The sequence below is a fragment of the Halichoerus grypus genome, chromosome 4, assembly GCF_964656455.1.
Source record: "Halichoerus grypus chromosome 4, mHalGry1.hap1.1, whole genome shotgun sequence".
Lineage (NCBI taxonomy): Eukaryota > Metazoa > Chordata > Mammalia > Carnivora > Phocidae > Halichoerus > Halichoerus grypus.
Window position 1 is genome coordinate 61,436,542 of NC_135715.1, and position 18,913 is coordinate 61,455,454.

At 39.1% G+C, this 18,913-nt stretch overlaps 1 protein-coding gene across 1 annotated transcript in view; it reads left to right on the forward strand.

Annotated features, from left to right (window-relative positions):
- LOC118541620 (phosphatidylinositol 3,4,5-trisphosphate 3-phosphatase TPTE2-like) overlaps positions 1–17,391 on the forward strand; it is an 80,374-nt gene extending 62,983 nt beyond the window's left edge. Inside the window, exons 13-16 of the mRNA XM_078070413.1 lie at positions 11,162–11,253; positions 13,929–14,024; positions 15,448–15,518; positions 17,206–17,391. Coding sequence (XP_077926539.1) covers positions 11,162–11,253; positions 13,929–14,024; positions 15,448–15,518; positions 17,206–17,320 — 374 coding nt within the window. The 3' untranslated portion in view covers positions 17,321–17,391. The remainder of the gene's footprint in view (positions 1–11,161; positions 11,254–13,928; positions 14,025–15,447; positions 15,519–17,205) is intronic.
- Positions 17,392–18,913: the final 1,522 nt, after the last annotated feature.

The window sequence follows — 18,913 nt, forward strand, 5'->3', positions numbered from 1 at the left end:
CAGGAGGGCAATGTTCTGACTCTTCAGGTATGGGACGGTTGCTCCTGTCTCTACCGACAATCCCAACTCATGGCTGTCCTTTTATGCATCCTCATGTGTGAACCCCTCCCCCTGGAAGAGCCCAGCAGCCCTTAGATGTCCTCTCTTCACCAGTCTGGGGGGCTCCATCCCCTTCCCTTGCTGCCTTGGCTTCAGGCCAAGGTGGGCTTTTCAGAATAGCACCTCTGATGGAAAAGAGAGGAAGGGGCTCATGCGCCTGGGAGACCACCTCTTCCTCATGTCCACCTCTAGTTCAGGGTTCATCTTGGCAGCCCTGTATCATTTTCTCACATGCCCCTTTCAGAAACCCTTTTTTCCTCTCATCACCCTGGTCTCTCCCTCTCCACTCCCTCCTCCACCCTTAGTCCCCTCACCCCTAGCAACTCAAGATGTCTTAAGACGTCTTAAATACACAAAGATGTCTTAAATACCCAAACGGCAAATGAATTTTCTACCACAAATTCTTTTTTTACGAATAACTACCAAGTGCCTGCTTTGGGCCAGCCCCATGCTAGTGTTTCTCTGCCCTTAAGAAGGAGAGGAATGAGTGCGCATAGATAAAGAGCTGACCACAGTGTTGGGGTCCAGACAGACTGGGCCCTGCCCAGCTGGGGGGTCAAAGACAGCTTCCTAGGGGACAGCACCCAGTCTTCCCTACCAGAATCTACATGAACACAGAAAGGGGGTTGGGAGAAATCTGGACTCTCTGGGGGGCGGGGGGGTGTCGTTCAGCCTCCTAGCTCTTACTAGTTATTACCAGGAGTAAAAATCCTTATAAACTTTAAAAGAGCTGACTGTTCATCTGCTTCGAGAATGTCAGGAGAGAGACTGGGATCCACCATCACCCAGGGAGGCAGGAAAATTAGATCATCCATCTCTGGGACTTGAGAAAGGAAATGGAAGGGGAGGGGAGGAGGAGGGAGAGAGATGGAACCATCCTCAAGTCTCTAATTCTCCATCACCCACCTCCCTTCCTGCAGAGCTCACAGGGGAGGCGGCAGAGCAGGGCCACCTCAATGGGGATGGGCTGGGGCCTCACTCTCACTGCCAGAGGCGCAGCAGGGAGCGATGCTCTGACTCCCCAAAGTCAGACTGTGGACCATGCAGAGGAGCCGGGTCTCTCATGGGCGGTATGGTGCCAGGACATTGGTATCCATCCAGACAGCCTAGTGTTTTTAGCCTTCTGGGGAGTCACACAAAATAAGATCTAGATATATTTTTTTAACATGTCATCCAATTATTCAGAAATAGAAGAGTCCTTTAAATAAATAAATAAATAAATATATGTGTATATATATATGTATACATATATATATAAACTGCATAGTCAAAAATTAAAATATGAAATGCCTTTTTCAAATTATTTTTATATCCCTTCTTCCCCACCACACACACAATAGGTGGTGGTGAGGAATTTTAATGGATTACCACAAACAGATTGCATAGGTTTCTGGCTTGTGAAAACAAATGTCAACCCAGGGGCATTGTTTCTGTGGGAAATTTTGGTCTAGGTTTCCAAACAAGCACTGTGCAGTCAGACCCTTGAAATACAGTCCGTTCTGGCAGAAGGCTGCCTGTGTGTATAAATAAGCAACTGTTTGTGAAAAGGCTTTGCAGACTGCAAAGTCCTCTAGAGAGTCCATTATGACTGTATCATCAGCTGTGTGAGTTAGCAGGGACAGGGTTGTCGTGGGTCCTAATGGCTGACCTCACTCAGAATTCTAGCTGCTGTCACACTTCTCCAGGGCAGAGCCAGGCTTGTCCAACAGGTGTCAGAAGGTAGTGGTCAGCAATGTTTTGCCCTGTTCCCTTTCCACATTCAGTGGGGTCCTGCAAAAAGAGTAGACCACTTTATTCTAGACCAGGAAAAACACAGTCAGCCGAGTTCCTCATTCTCCACATCCACCGAGAAATATAAACCCAACCATAAAACCAACTCAGTGGCATGAGAGCCAATACTGTATCTGAGTGTATACTCTGCTCAATTTCCTCTTTGTTAACAATGGGACCAACAGTATCTATACAAACCCCTGTATTAAACTGTTCCAGACAGGCAAATAGGCATTTGGTCCAATGGAATTTAATATATTTTTCTAACATGAAGAGTGAGAATGGGAATTGTTTCTCAAAATTCTAAGCTTTAAAATGTTTTTAGGGGCGCCTGGGTGGCTCAGCCGTTAAGCGTCTGCCTTCGGCTCAGGTCATGATCCCAGGGTCCTGGGATCGAGCCCCACATCGGGCTGCCTGCTCGGCGGGAAGCCTGCTTCTCCCTCTCCCGCTCCCCCTGCTGTGTTCCCTCTCTCGCTGTGTTTCTCTCTCTGTCAAATAAATAAATAAAATCTTTAAAAAAAAAAAAAAATAAAATAAAAAAAATAAAATAAAATGTTTTTAATAAGTTCTAGAATTTCGTATGTTTCTCAGTCTGATATTATATCCTAAGACTGTGACTTCTCTGTTAATATTTTAAATTTTATATAAACTCTGTAGAAACATTGTTAAGACTGTAAGGTGCAGATGTGGAGAACAGAGGAGCTAACCCAAATGGACGAGTACTGTAGGGGAAAACTGGGAGAGAGTTTCATGGGTTTGGTTTGCTAGTCTCAGGCTAACATAAAATAGATTATAAGAGTCCAGTTTGAGATTCCTCATGAAGACTTCAGACAAAGTTGCAATCTTAGCAGTTGTTCAGTACCATGTGGGTCCAGGCTTGCAGAGCCAATTTAAGAAGGGTTACATGGTAAGTTCCCATTCTTTTTGCACCCATGTAAATAATCAGGCCAAAGCTAACGACACCAGCCTTTTTCTTTCTTTCTTTTTTCTTTAATTTTACTTATTATCCTCTTATCCCCTTTTTAGCTTGTCCATCAAGCTGTACCCTCTAGGCTAAGACGTTCTGTTAGCCCTTGGGGTTGGAGACTCTTGGTGCCCCATCAAGATCCCCTTGGATCCCTTCCACCAGCTCTGTGATCCCACCCCCCAGCCTCCACCCCCTTTGCTATAATCTTTGGAGAATTACCACTGGAGCCAACTCACTTATATGGAACCCAAAATCCCTGAGAGTGATACCACCCTGTTGGGCCGCCCATAGACAATGACTAACAGCTGTACAAAAACAACTCTATTGCTTCAAAGTGTGACAAATTCTGCAGTATAATTTACCCTCAAGAATTCTCCATGGATCAAGCTGAATCTGCTGAATCCCACCCTTCCTTGGATCTTATGAATTCTTCCTAGGAGCACTTCGTTTATAAATCACTAGCACCCAAAGGGTTGGCTCAGGGTCTACTTCTGGGAGAACGCAACCTGTAATCACCCTTTTGCTTATATTGAGGTGTAGTATTTATAACACTATATTTACTTAGTCTATGTCAGGTGATATACTCTATATTGCAAATTGCATGAGGACAGAGACCATTATTCATTCATCTTTGAATCCCCTAGATCATGACACATAGTTGGAGCTCAGTAAATCTCTGTTGAGTTGACTTGAACTAAAATGTCTCTGGCATGTCTCACCACACCCTGTCCATCCCTCATCATCCATTTCTCTGATTTTATCCCCCACCTCTCTGTCCATCCATAAATCAGCGCCAGCAACAGTGGCTTTCTTCTTCATTTTTTTTTTTTTTTGGTTGCCATTCTTTTATAGTAACAATTCTTGGACTTCTACATGTTGTCTCCCCCTTATTTTTATAAACTATTTCTTTATTGAAGTATACTTGACACAAAATATTACATTCATTTTAGATACATAACCTAGTGATTTGACAAGTCTATACGTTATGTTATGCTCACAAGTGTAGCTACCGTCCATCACCATACAACACTATTACAGTATCACTCACTATATTTCCTATGCTGTACCTTTTATCCCCATGACTTATTCATTCCATGACTGGAAGCCTATATCTCCCGCTCTCCTTCACCTAGTTTGTGCATCTCCCCACCTACCTTCCCTCTGGTAACCATCAGTTTGTTCTCTGTATTTACAGGTCTGGTTCTACTTTTTGTTTGTTTGTTCATTTTTTTGTTTTATTTTTTAGATTCCACATATAAGCAAAACCACATGGTATTTGTCCTTTTTTGTCTGGCTTATTTCATTTAGCATAATACACTGTAGGTCCATCCACACTGTCACAAATGGCAAAATCACATTCTTCCATGGGTGAATAATATTCCAGTGTGTGTGTGTGTGTGTGTGTGTGTGTGTGTGTGTGTGTGTGTGTACCACCTCTTTATTCATCTATCAATGGACACTTGAGTAGCTTCCAAGTCTTGGCTATTGTAAATAATGCTGCAATAAACATAGAGGTGCGGATATCTTTTTCAAATTACTGTTTTTGTCCTCTTTGGGTAAATACCCAGTAGTTTAATTTACTGGATCATATGGTATTTCTATTTCTCATTTCTTAAGGAACCTCAATATTGCTTTTCACAGGAGCTGCTCCAATTTACATTCTAACCAACAGTGCGCAAGTGTTCCTCATTCTCCACATCCTTGCCAACACTTGTTTTTTCTTGTGTTTTTGATTTTTGCCATTCTGACAGGTGTCAAGTGATATATTATTATGGTTTTGATTTATGTTCCTCTCATGATTAGTGATGTTGAGCATCTTTTCATGTGTCAGCCATCTGTATGTCCTCTTTGGAAAATGTTTATTCAGGGCAGAGGACCTTTAAATTGGATTTTTTTTGGTGTTGAGTTTTATAAGTTCTTTATATATTTTGGATATTAACTCCATATCATATATCATTTGAAAAATATCTTCTATTCAGGAGGTTGCCTTTTCAACTTGTTAGTGGCTTTCCTTCACTGTGCAAAAGCTTATTTTGGAGTAGTCCCAATGGCTTATTGTTCCTTTTGTTTCCCATACTGGAGGAGACATAACTAGAAAAATGTTGCTAAGACCGATGTTACACAACATGTAGTTTTCCAAAATTGAATCAGGAAGAAATAGAAAATTTGAAAGGGCCAATTACTAGCAATGAAATTGAGTCAGTAATCAAATAACTCCCAACCAACAAAAGTCCAGGACCACATGGCTTCACAGGTGAATTCTACCAAACAGTTAAAGAGTTAATACCTATTCTCCTCAAACTATTCCAAAAGATAGAAGAGGAGGGAAAGCTTTCAAAATCTTTGTAAGAGGCCAGCATTTTCTTGATACCAAAATGAGATAAGATACTACCAAAATATGGGGCACCTGGGTGGCTCAGTCGGTTAAGTGTCTGCCTTCGGGTCAGGTCAAGATCCTGAGGTCCTGGAGTCAAGCCCTGCATCTGGGTCCCTGCTCAGCAGGGAGCTTGCCTCTCTCTCCCCCTCTGCCACTCTCCCCACTCTCATGCATGCTTTCTCTCGAACAGATAAATAAAATCTTAAAAAAAAAAAAAGACACTACCAAAAAAGAAAACCACAGGCCAATATCTCTGATGAACATAGATGTAAAAATCCTCAAAAAATATTAGCAAATTGAACCCAACAATATGTTAAAAAAAATTCACCATGATCCAGTGGAATTTATGCCAAGGATGTAAGGGTGGTTCAGTATTTTCAAATCAATCAATATGATAAATCACGAGAAAGGATAAAAACCATATGACCATTTCAATAGATGCAGAAAAAGCATTTGACAAAGTACAACATTCATTCATGATAAAAATTCTCAAAAAGGAAGATTGGAGAGAACATACCTTAACATAATAAAGGCCATGCATAAAAAACTCACAGCTAACATCATCCTCAATGGTGAAAAACTGAGAACTTTTCCTCTAAGATCAGGAACAAGACAAGAATGTCTACTCTCACTACTTTTATTCAACATAGTGCTGGAAGTCTTGGCCATAGCAATCAGACAAGAAAAAGAAATAAAAGGCATTCAAATTGGTAAGGAAAAAGTAAAACTGTCACTATTGACAGATGCCATGATATGATATATAGAAAACCTTTCATCAGGGCACCTGGGTGGCTCAGTCAGTTAAGCATCCAACTCTTGGTTTAGGCTCAGGTCATGATCTCAGGGTTGTGGGATCGAGCACTGAGTTGGGCTCTGCACTCAGTGTGAATATGCTTGGGATTCTCTCCCTTTCCTTCTCCCTCCTTCTCCCCCCACCCCCGCCTCTCCCCCCTGCTCATGCATGCATGCACTGTCTCTCTCTCTCTCTCTCTCAAATAAATAAAATAAAATCTTAAAAAAAAAAAATCCCTTACCAAAAACATCCAGAACTGATAATTCAGTAAAGTCACAGGACACCAAATTAACATACAGAAATCTGTTGTCTTTCTATACACTAATAATGAAGTAGCAGAAAGAGAAGTTAAGAAAACAATCCCATTGTTAAAATTTTAAATTGTTAAAATGTTCATACTACCCAAAGCAATCCACAGATTTAATGCAATCCCTATCAAAATACCAACAATATTTTTTGGAGAAATAGAACGAATAATCCTAAAATTTGTGTGGAACCACAGAAGACCCCAAATAGCCAAAGCAATCTTGACAAATAACAACAAAGCTGGAGGTATCACAATCCCAGATTTCAAAATATACTACAAAGTTGTAGTAACCACAAAAATAGACACATCAGTGGAATGGAATAATGAGCCCAAAAATGAACCAATGCTTTTATGGCCAATTAATCTATGACAAAGGAGGCAAGAATATACAATGGGAAAAAGATAGTCTCTTTAACAAGTGATGTTGGGAAAACTGAGCAGCTACATGCAAAGGAGTGAAACTGGACTTCTTAAACCATACACACAAACTCAGAGTGGATTAAAGACCTAAATGTAAGACCTAAAACCATAAAATTGATAGAAGAGACCATACACCATAATTTCTTTAACATGGCCATAGCAACATCTTTCTACATATATCTCCTAAGGTGAGGGGAAAAAAAGCAAAATTAAACTATTGGGACCACACCAAAATAAAAAGCTTTTGCACAGTGAGGGAAACCATCAACCAAATAAAAATACAACCTACTAAATGGGAGAGGATATTTGTAAATGATATATCTGATAAAGGGTTAATATCCAAAATATATAAAGAACATATACAACTCAACACCAAAAAACTATCAGATTAAAAAATGGGCAGAAGACCTGAATAGACATTTTTCACAAAAAGGCATATACATGGGCAACAGACATATGAGAAGATTCTCAACATCACTAATCATCAAGGAAATATGAATCAAAACCATAATGACCTATCACTTTACACCTGTCAGAATAGCTAGGATAAAGAATACAAGAAACAAGTGTTGAGAAATTGGAGAAAAAGAAACCCTTGTACATTGTTGGTGGGAATGCAAATTGGTGCAGGCACTGTGGACTGCCTACAGTAGAGAGTTTCCTCACAAAATTAAAAATAGAATTACCATATGATCCAGTAATTCCACTACTGGGTATTTACCCAAAGAATATGAAAACATTAACTTGAAAAGATACATATATATACCCCTATGTTTATTGCAGCATTATTTACTATAGCCAATATATGGAAGCAACTCAAGTGTCCATCAATAGATAAATGGATAAAGAAGAGTCGGCATATATATGTACATGTATGTATAATGGAATATTATTCAGCCATAAAAAAGAATGAAATCTTGCCATTTGAACAACATGAATGGACCTAGAGGGTATATTGTTAAGTGCAGTAAGTCAATCACAGAAAGACAAATACCATATGATTTCATTCATATAGGCAATTTAAGAAACAGAACAAAGAAAAAGACAAAAAATTAGACTCTTAAATACAGAGAACAAACTGGTGGTTGCCAGAGGGGAAGTGGGGTAGGGGATTGGTGAAACAGATAAAGAGGATTAATAGTACACTGACCTTGATGAGCACTGAGTAGTGTATAGAATTGTTGGATCATTATATTGTACACCTGAAACTAATATAGCACTTAAGTTAATTATACTCAAATAAATAAAGTGTCCGGAGTTGAGCCCTGCTGGTCCTAAAAACCTATTAAGCCCCACTAGTTTTCAAAGCCAAATGTTATGGGGATTTGTCTTGTCAGTGCAGGTCTCCTGTGCCTGCTGTGGGGTCTGAGCCTCTTGCTTCTCCATGCTCAGGGTTCTCTCCTGTTTGTGATTAGTCTTACCGAAGGTTTGGTTCTCAACTCTGTCTCCATCTCACCTACCCTTTTCGATCTGGTCTCCATTCTACTGTGGAAAGTCTGTTCTGCCAGTCTTTGGGTCCTTTTCAGAGTTAGTTCCACTGATGTGGCTGTTATCTTGGTGTGTCTGTGGGACAGGTGAGCTCAGGATCCTCCTACTCTGCCATCTCCCCAGCAACAAAAAAGAGCCATCATGTAGTTTTTATCCTCCTTTTGCTAATGTGGTGTACCATGTTGACTGATTTGAAAATATTGAACCATCCTTGCATCCCCAAAATAAATTACCACTGATTGTGGTAAATGATCCTTTTAATGTATTGTTGAATGTAGTTTGCTAATATTTGGTTGAGGATTTTTATACCTATGTTCATTGGGAATACTGGCCTATAGTTTTGTTCTTTGGGTTTTTTTTTTTTTTGGAGTGACTTTAATCTGGTTTTGGTATGGGTAATGCTGGCCTTGTAGAATATATTTGGAAGTTTTCCTTCCCCTTCTATTTTTTGGGATAGTTTGAGAATAGGTATTAACTCTTCTTTAGATGTTTAGTAGAATTCACCTGTGATTCCATCTGGTCCTGAGCTTTAGTTTGTTGGGAGTTGTTTGATTACCAATTCAGTTTCATTTCTAGTAATTGGTCTGTTCAGATTTCCTATTTCTTCCCGACTCAGTGTTAGAGACACAAGCCTTCTTTTGGAATAAGAATAGTCTTCCTTTGAGGTTATGATCAAAACAGAAGGGGGGTGGAGAGACTGTCAGAAAAAAGGGTGAAAGACTTTGAAATGAGCAGTATTTTGTTTTGTGCACCCTTCTGGGATTATCTCTACCTCTCATGGTCTTTAAGCTCTTTATAACTCATTAAGTTGTAGAAAACTAATAATACTATAAATTTTTACACATAAAAATACAAATTAGTTGTGTCTAGTGGAAAGCGATTATTGAGCCATTTTGTATCTGTTTGTAAACTCATGTCATCAGCCTTTTTCCCCCTATAGATGTGCAGTACTTTTTTTAATTGAAGTATAACTAACATACATTAGTTTATATTAGCTTCAGGTTACAATATAATGATTCAATAATTTTATACATTACTCAGTGTTCATCCAGATAACTGTACTCTCATGGGGCGCCTGGGTGGCTCAGTCTAAGTGTCTGCCTTTGGCTCAGGTTGTGATCCCAGAGTCCTGCGGGGAGCCTACTTCTCCCTCTGCCCCTCCCCCTGCTTGTGCTTTCTCTCTCTCTCTCAAATAAATACATAAAATTCTTTTAAAAAATGTGTACTCTTTATTCCCCTTTATCTCACCCATCCCCCCACCCACCTCCCTTTTGGCAACCACCAGTTTGTTCTCTGTATTTAAGAGTCTGATTTTTTGGAGTTTTTTTTCATTTTTTCTTTTAAATTCCACATATGAGTGGAATCATATTTGTTTCTCTCTCTGACTTATTTCACTTAGCATTATACCCTCTAGGTCCATCCACATTGTTGCAAATGGCAAGATTTCATATATATATATTTTTTACAGCTGAGCAATATTCCATTGTGTGTGTGTGTGTGTGTATACACATCTTCACTACATCTTCCTTATCTATTCATCTATCGATACACATTTGGAATGCCTCCATATATTGGCTATTGTAAATAATGCTGCAGTAAACATAAGGGTGTATATATCTCTTCAAATTAGTGTTTTAATATTCTTTGGGTAAATACCTAGTAGCAAAATTACTGGACCATATGGTAATTCTATTTCTAATTTTGTGAGGAAACTCCATACTGTTTTTCTCAGTGGCTTGTAGTTTACTTTGAATCAGCTGTAATATTTTACTGTTTTTTAATTAATTAATGAGTTAAATAAAATTTTTGACATGTACTTAAAAAACGCAAGGTACAGGACAGTGTTAGGGTATTCACAGTTTCTGTAAAACAGAAGTGGGAAATAATATGTATTCATATTTGTGCATACATATATAAAAATCTCTGGGAGACTTCATATTTGATTATATGTGCATAAAAATATTAGTTATCCATTTGGAGCTAGAGAAATAAATAGGTGGGTTTGGGTGAGACAGACTCTTCACCTCATGTCTTTTTTACCTTTTATATTGTGTAAATATGCTTTATTTTAAAAGTTTTAAATGTCAGGGAATTAAGCTTATAAATCAATGCCCTTTCCTGTCATGTGATAAGTATTTGAATTTAGTTCTACATTTCACTGATTTCTGGTGGACATCAGTGGAAAGGAGTTCTGCAACTGGAATGGGATGGGGGAAGTAAGCCTAAGAAATGATGGTGCTTAATATAAATTAATAATATGGTATTAGTGAAAACAATGCAAATATAATATGAATATCAAGAGCGATTAATATATGACTTTGTTAGAATATGTTTTTAATTCTGTACCCTTTACTTCTGTGCATATTTGTGACATTCATGGTTAAAAGAAAAGCTGTAAGAATTAATTGAAGGTTTGAGAAACCAGCCCTTTAAGAACTACTAAAAGAAGGGGGTCATTTGAATGGAATAAAGAGCAAGAAACCATTTGTCTATAGATGTGTCCTGAATGCCACAGAAATGTTTGGATACAGCTGTCCAATATTTTCTTAGAGACTGCCCGAGGAACTGGAGTTAGATGAGGGCAAGAGGAATTTAGACTATTTAAGAAACATTATCGGATGTCTGAAGCAAGCAACACATTAGCAGGAAAGGTTGCAATTTACCTACCCTAATTTTTTTTCTAGAAAGGTGAAGAGATGAAATTCTAAGTCCTAGGAGCTGAACTATATGTCTTTTTTTCCCCCTCCAGCCTTATAAATTGTGCTTTAGGAGACAAAGTTGGGCTCAAAACTTTGTTTTTTGAAGACAGAATCCAAGCAAGACCCAAATGATTCAATACTGACACACTGTTAGCTGTCATAATTTTCTCCTTAATCCATAATGTTAATTGGTGAGACATTTTGCTCTTTGCTCTAATGAGCCTAACTTTATTTCCTTCAGGTGTTGGAAAAGGCAATGGAAATGATCTAAAAGTACAAATAATAATGCAGCACAAGATCGTCTTTTTCTGTTCTGCTTCCAAAAACTGTTGGGTAAGAGCATGTAAACTGAAAATTCTGGTGTTTGTTTCAAATCTCAATGTCAAACCAGCATGTTGTATTCAAGATAGTTTTTTTAGGGCATTTTCCAGAATATATTTTCAGTTCAGAGTGTTGCTTTGCCTTTCACCTTTCCATACATGCCAAGCATGTTCCCAGGAATCTATCAGAATTTTAAATTCATGTATCTGGTCATTTTTTAGCCATATTGTCTTCTTGGTCATTTTATAATATGGCACTGATTCTGAAATTTTAGTGTGCATGGGAATCACCTAGGAGCCTGTAAAGATGCAGATACCTAGATTGTACCCCAAAAGTATGATTCAAGAAATCTGGAATGGGGTCCAGGAATCTCTAGAGTTAGCAATGTCCCAAGTGATTCTACCTCAGATGTCCTATGGGAGTGCACTGTGAGAAGTAACGCAAGAGTGGTCAGATGAGGGACATATATATCTCTTTGCCCAAAGCAATGGGACCTGATAGTGTGTTTTCTTAAATGCTGAAGAAGTGCCTTAGACTACCTACCTTTTCTAAAGCAATAAGAAACCTTCCTGGGTCTAAGAAATATAAACCCTCAAAATTCCCTCTCAGGGTTTTGTCCTTCTTCTCCTATTACTTTTCCAACACCACTCCTTCCCCTTTGCCCCACGGAAGGCACTCACCCAGACCTGATCCTCGACTTTCTGTTCTTATCTCTGCACATACTCTACTCTTGGTTCTGCTCATCCATTCCCCTGCTTTAAACTATTTTTTTTTCTTTCATCCACTCTGCACATGTTTATGAGCATCCACCATGTGGTAGGTGCAGGAGCTACAACGTAAGCACATTTGCCTCTGCCCCAACAATGTAACCACATTTGTCAATCCAAATTTGTCAGATGAGCTTTTCCTCTGCCTCTGCAAATGACACCAGAATTCTCTCACTCAGGCCTTAAAATGTAGTATCTTTGATTCTCTCTTCGCCGTGTGCCCACATCCAGTCACCAATTCCTGTTGATTATACCTTTGAAATCTCTCTTCATTCTCTCCATTCCTTTCTGTTCCCATTGCCACCGCCTAGTCCAGCACCTCACATTTGCTCATGCCCAGGTCTCTACAGTGGTCTCCCTACCTTTTCCTTCTCCTCATATGATACAGTGTAGAGAGATCTGCAATATGCAGGTATTTCTCTGCTCCTACTGTGAAAGGCTGTAAGTAGAGGAGAAGAACGCACTGTGTGCTTGTAGTCAAAGCCAGTTAATATCTTTGGCTCAGTATATCTGTAGAATAAAAATCACATCTCAAGTGTTGTGAGGATTCGATTAGATAATATATGTGAAGTTGCCTTGTGAGCTATAATCACTAAATGATAACTATAGGCCATGTTATCACATAGGATATGGCCCCCCAACATACACACACACACAGACACACAGACACACACACACACACACACACACACACAGACACACACACACACGCTTCAACAACTTATTTCCTGGCTCTTGAACCTTTAATATATTTCCCTATCATACATGAGACCTGAGCTTATTTCTATCAGTAACTTGACCTGCAGAATCCATTCCAAGTAGATTGGGTACCCTCTGGCCCTTGGAACACAACACTCTCATTTCTGTTTCATGGGTTTGGTGGTCTTTCCTCTCCCTCCCCCACACTACCCTGTCTGCACAGGATTCTCTTTTCAGTGCTCCTCATGTATACAGATCCTTCCAATCCCAACTCCATTTCGTTCCTCTGTGAAGCATTTTTTTTTTTTTTACACGATTTTATTTATGTGACACACAGCGAGAGAGGTAACACAAGCAGGGGGAGTGGGCGAGGGAGAAGCAGGCTTCCCGCTGAGCAGGGAGCCTGACACAGGGCATGGGGCTCCATCCCAGGATCCTGGGATCATGACCTGAGCCGAAGGCAGACGCTTAATGACTGAGCCACCCAGGCGCCCCTCTATGAAGCTTTCTTACTCTGTGCTTCTCATTAACCTCCCCAGAGCACACAACCACACACAGTCTTCATTATCCAGCCTGATATGTAATCTATGCCATTCTACTATTGTTTCTTATGTCTATAGCTCCCTGAAATCTCACCTGAGTCTGCACCTTCTTTTTGTATTTTGCACAAGGACTAGGACAGACATTTCTCATTGTGGGTGCGACTATTATACAAGGGTAAATCAGTAACAAAGAAATACTCAGTATAGCTTCAAAGTCCTTCATTCCAGAAACTTGGCTGATCTTTGATCACTCCATCCAGCAGTCGGCTATGGACAAGGCCTATGATCCCATCAGCAAACACCTTTTTGATAAAACGTGACCAATTACGTCTTGTTTTTTGAATGTGAATGCCAGCTTTAAAACTGAGCTTCTTAGTGTGTCCTAGCTTATGAAAATCAAATGACACACATTCAACAGTAATGTTTAAATTCTAATAGAAAACTGAATATTTCACTTTTCAACAGTGCAGTACCATAATCTCCAAACATGTTGGCCTTTTAAAAATGTAAACAGTATTGCAACTGTATAGAATTCACATTTATTTACATGTGTAATGACTACACTATGAGACCAAGTGTGCTTGATAAATCTAGGAAGGCTCAATAAGCAAACTGAACTTCACTCTTATTCACCCATTGACTGCGGTTATAGTTCTGAATTCCATGTGATCATTCACAGATTCTTCATGATGTTGAAACAGACAGCGTAATAATTCATCTATCCAACTGCCCACCTCTGTATGATGATGTGAAAGTGCAGTTTCTCTCTTCTTCGGTGAGTAATCAAGAAACAACCTATGCCAGTGTTCTCGTCTGGCCTTTTGAATGATTCTGACTTAGGCTTTCCTTTACTACAATTCCTGGCAAGGAATAGGATAGGAGATGTCAACCCCTAGCCAGGGAGGGGGAGAAAAACAAGTCAGGTCTATAACAAAATTTTTAAAGGGAACATAGGTAAAGAGATTTTTGCTCAGTTATTTTTTCTAAATTCTATACAACTTGCAAATCAGAGGGAGAGGAACCATGAGAGACTCTGGACTCCGGGAAACAAACTAAGGTTTTCAGAGGGGAGGGGGGCTGGGGGGATGGGACAGCCAGGTGATGGGCATTAAGAGGGCACGTGTTGTGATGAGCACTGGGTGTTATATGCAACTAATGAATCATTGAACACTACATCAAAAACTTACGATGTACAACTTGCATATATTTTCAAATAAGAAAAAATACCAAAGTATGTTTACTGCAGAGTAGTGATCACATTTTTGTTTTGTATCTTCAAAACACATTGCTCCCCATAATTTATAAAGTACTTTAAAATGAGGGAGATCTGACTTTCCTTTGAATTGATATAGAATTCATTTTAAATAGTATTTTAAATCCAATATTTGCCTTATGAAAAATGAGGACATTTACTTTGGTCATTACTCTGAATATCATGAGTAATTTCTGAGCAGTCACAAAGTGTACAAGTGTTATTCTGTATGTAACAAATTTCTAAGACTCAGTAGTTCTGTTTTCCTATTAAAATCATCAAGCAGAACTGCTAACAATTAACAATGTTGATCAATTTAGAGTGTGTATCCTGTGCCCTCCTTCACCCCCTGCTTGCTCCCTGTTGTGGGAGAATCTGTTTGATAGAGAAATGGTATCTGGGTGGAAGCAAGTGACCTGGATCGTCCCCTTACCAGACGGCTACCCTTTGATTCCTGAAGCCGGTCTGAACTCTCTCTCAATCAGTGGTCTCTGCGCAGAAGCACTGGTACAGGAAGTACTGGCCCAGGTAGTGTTGGTAATTTTGTGATTTTTCAAGGGCCATGAGATGAAAACTTTCATGTGTAGGTATTCTTATTACTAATACAGTTGATTATCCACGTAACTGCTTGTAGAAATGGACAATGTCTTTGGACATAAACTGGCATCGGTCTCTGGTCAGCACTATGGAAACCAGATTAGAGGACTACTGTCTGAGTTTATAAATATAGAAAAAATGACATTTCCTGAAATTTTGATAGAAACAAGAGAAAGAAACGGCCATTTCTTAAAGCCTCCTCCTTTGTGTCGTGAAAGGTTATATAGACTGTTAAGTGATGGGTGTTTAATGGCTCCAATTGTTTGACAAATATAGAAAGAAATTTAATCCCTTTGGAATTAGTTTTTAGTATTTTTATTATGAAAAATAACTTTTTTTTTAATTTTAGGATCTTCCTAAATACTATGACAACTGCCCATTTTTCTTTTGGTTCCATACATCTTTTATACAAAATAACAGGTATGGCTCTGATATAATCCAGTAGAAACGGCTTAATCTCCAAGGTCTGTGTAAGGCACTCCAAACCTCAATTTATAGAAACCAAGAAATCCTCAAGTCCCCCATTCTTCATTGCCTTCCACCCCTTAATCTGGTTATGTGAAATATAGGGCTATTCTTGAGAACCACTGTGGCATTATCCTAAAAGTTCATGCCATAGGACTATGTCACATAAGTTAAAACATATTCTAATCAGATCTTGAGTGTGGTAATAAATCCCTCCCATAAGTTTTTAGTGTGAGTCTGCTCAGTTACCCTATGGCAAGTCCTCCATATGTGTTAATCTACTGATGACCGACCGACCGCCCACCAAATTCTATGCCAAAAAGGCAGGCATCCTCGAGGAAGGCTTCAGCTAGCTTAAGGTGACTGACATACTTAAATCTAGGGCAGAAGTTATAAGACACAGTAAGAATCAATGAAGACAGCTTTAAAAAAAATCATTGTCTCCATTTTTTTAATAATGATTTTCTAGTGACCAAATTGCAAAAAGTTTTTTTTAAAAAGTAATTAACTGAAGATTACTATTCCAAGGAAACTTCTTCCCTATCTGGAAATTCATTCCTGAGCCTAGAAGTTCTCTAGAATTCTAGTTCTCTAGTACTTTAAGGAGTATTTGTTCAGTGCTGAGAATTTGAGATGTATTGATATCATCATACCATCCATCATCCAATACAAAAAGGGAAAAATATTTTTAAAAGTTTTGAAGTAGTTATGATTGTACATGGCATGAACTGACAGTTCTCATTACATATAATCCTAGCCTTTTCTTCAAATCTGAACATCTCATCATACCTCAAGTCCAGTAAGGCAACAGTAAATGGAACATCTGGTCTACATACCTTTTTTTTTTTTTTTTTTTAAAGATTTTATTTATTTGACAGAGACACAGAGAGAGGGAACACAAGCAGGGGGAGTGGGAGAGAGGGAGAAGCCGGCTTCCTGCCGAGCAGGGAGCCTGATGTGGGGCTCGATCCCAGGACCCTGGGACCATGACCTGAGCTGAAGGCAGACGCTTAACGACTGAGCCACCCAGGCGCCCCTGGTCTACATACTTCTAATACACATATTTAATGGAGTGAACTTTGGGTTTGATGGAAAATTTTTCCCTGGGTGTAAACAAACTTTGACCCATAACACGAAGGAAGTCCCTCAGGAGACAGCTGGGTAGAACATTTGGTGCTACTGCTCCGGGGTAGTTCTTGCTAAGGGGCACAATTTTTCCTTTACAACACCATGATCATGTTGGAGAGGCAACACATTAGATCACTTTTCTCCTCACTTTTTATAGATTACTAGGTTTCCCTACTACTAGGTACAGCGGTTTTATTCGTTACAAGGTGGTTAATTAGCCAAATATGCCAATGTTCTCATTTAAGAGACACTTGGTATTTTAGTACTTGGTTTTAATACACATCCAGTCTGATTTCATATGGCAATTTGTTTTACTAAAGTCAAATGTCTCTAATTCCATAAAAGGCAATGTGAGAAGAATCAGTGACATGTTGTTATTGATGATTAAGATTTTGTTCGCTAGTCAAGGCTGGGGGGGACTTGGCTCCCGGGAAGCTAACAGAGATGCAGGAGAGGGGCTGAGACCAACTTCGGTTGACCTTCCATGCTTGAAACAATGTTTCTTCTTTTCTAGGCTTTATCTTCCAAGAAATGAATTGGATAATCCCCATAAACAAAAAACATGGAAAATTTACCGTCCAGAGTTTGCAGTCGAGGTATATTTTGATGAAGTCGTAGCTGATACCTGATCAAGTGTAGTTCCCTTTCTAGGACAGAATCATGTTCTTCACAATCCCTGCCACATATTTATGTCTTCTAAACCTACTTCCTTGCTGGTATGCTTATATTTACATTTATGTACATATGTTTTTGAGAAACCTTAAATATATACAAAGTAAAATGTCAGTGGTGCTTTTATGTTTCTGGGTACTGTGTTCCAAATTTAAGAGCTTGAAAATAACATTTAAAATGATTCCTCACCATACTGTGTGAGGCTTATTATGTATTTTTGGATAAGTATTCCCTACTTTCACATTTGTAATTTCAGATTAGAAAGGTCATTTCTATTTTCTTCCTCTACTTGATTTATAAGCTATTTAATAAACATCAGATTGGCACCAAAGCCTGTTTTAAGCCCAGAGAACTGCTTCCCACCGGTGCTTGTGTTCAAGCTTCATTACACACACTGTCCTGGGGGAGGACAAGAATCTTGGTAAACATAAGCAGACATTACTGTAGATTCTTTATCTTTTTTTGTAGCATCACAGTGAAGTCAAAGGAAATGTCTGCCTAGAGAAATCTAGATTATTTAAAAATCCAACCCTCTCCCCTCCCTGACCCTGCTCCCAGCCAAATTCATTTAAATTTAGGGAACTCTGTGAAGAAAGATCATCTTTTCATTATAAACACTGGTTAGTCCTATGTCCATAGGGAATCCTATTCTCTTTGGTACTGGATGCTATTTTATTCTAAGTACCTTCACTTCATTGTATCTTACTTGTCCTTATTTATGGACATGGCCTGGATACAGGTGCTCTTTTCCCCTCCAAATAGCCCTCAAAGGGTCCCAGCTGCCAGTGCAACAACCCATCTAAAGGCTTTTTAGGGAAAGATCGGACTACATTACTTGCTGTTATCTGTGTTACAGGAACACGTCTTGTGGCTGAACAGCATGTACTGTTCCCTTGAAAATGCACGCAGCCGTAAGTCACAGAGCTTAGGCGCAGACCAGGTGGCAGGCTTAGGTATGGGGGGGGATACTTAGCTGGCAATAAGGAAGGAAGGAAACCCCAATTTTTAAGAATTGCTTTTTGAAAGAAGATTATAGTTAAGGTTTCTCTTCCCTAACCCTCCACGATGCATCAAAATTCCTGGCCATTATGAGTTTCCACCCTTGTGCTTTTTGCTCATATAAAGAGAATTTATGGGGGCTGCCTCATTAGAACCTGATGTAAATACTTCCTTGAACAACTTGAGAATTTTACATCATAATACATCTGAATGATAGTGGTTTTATCAAATAGAACTGACTACCCTGGAATAGAATTATCCAAAATTTAATAGGAAGTTTAACTATTTTTAAAAATAGAATAGCATCCTGCCACATCAGTCTCATCACACGCATAACCAGGCAGAGAGAGAATAATGCTAGCGGGCCAACTTTCACAACTGCAATGTATATAAAGAACACATGTTTGTCAGTTAGAGTGAAATTATTTTACATCAGGAATATTGCCGACAAAACACAATCCTCATTGCAATAAAACCACCACCTTGAAATATTCTACATAACTCAAACATTCCTCACAAGAATGGCTCTTAGCATGTAAAGTACTTAAAAC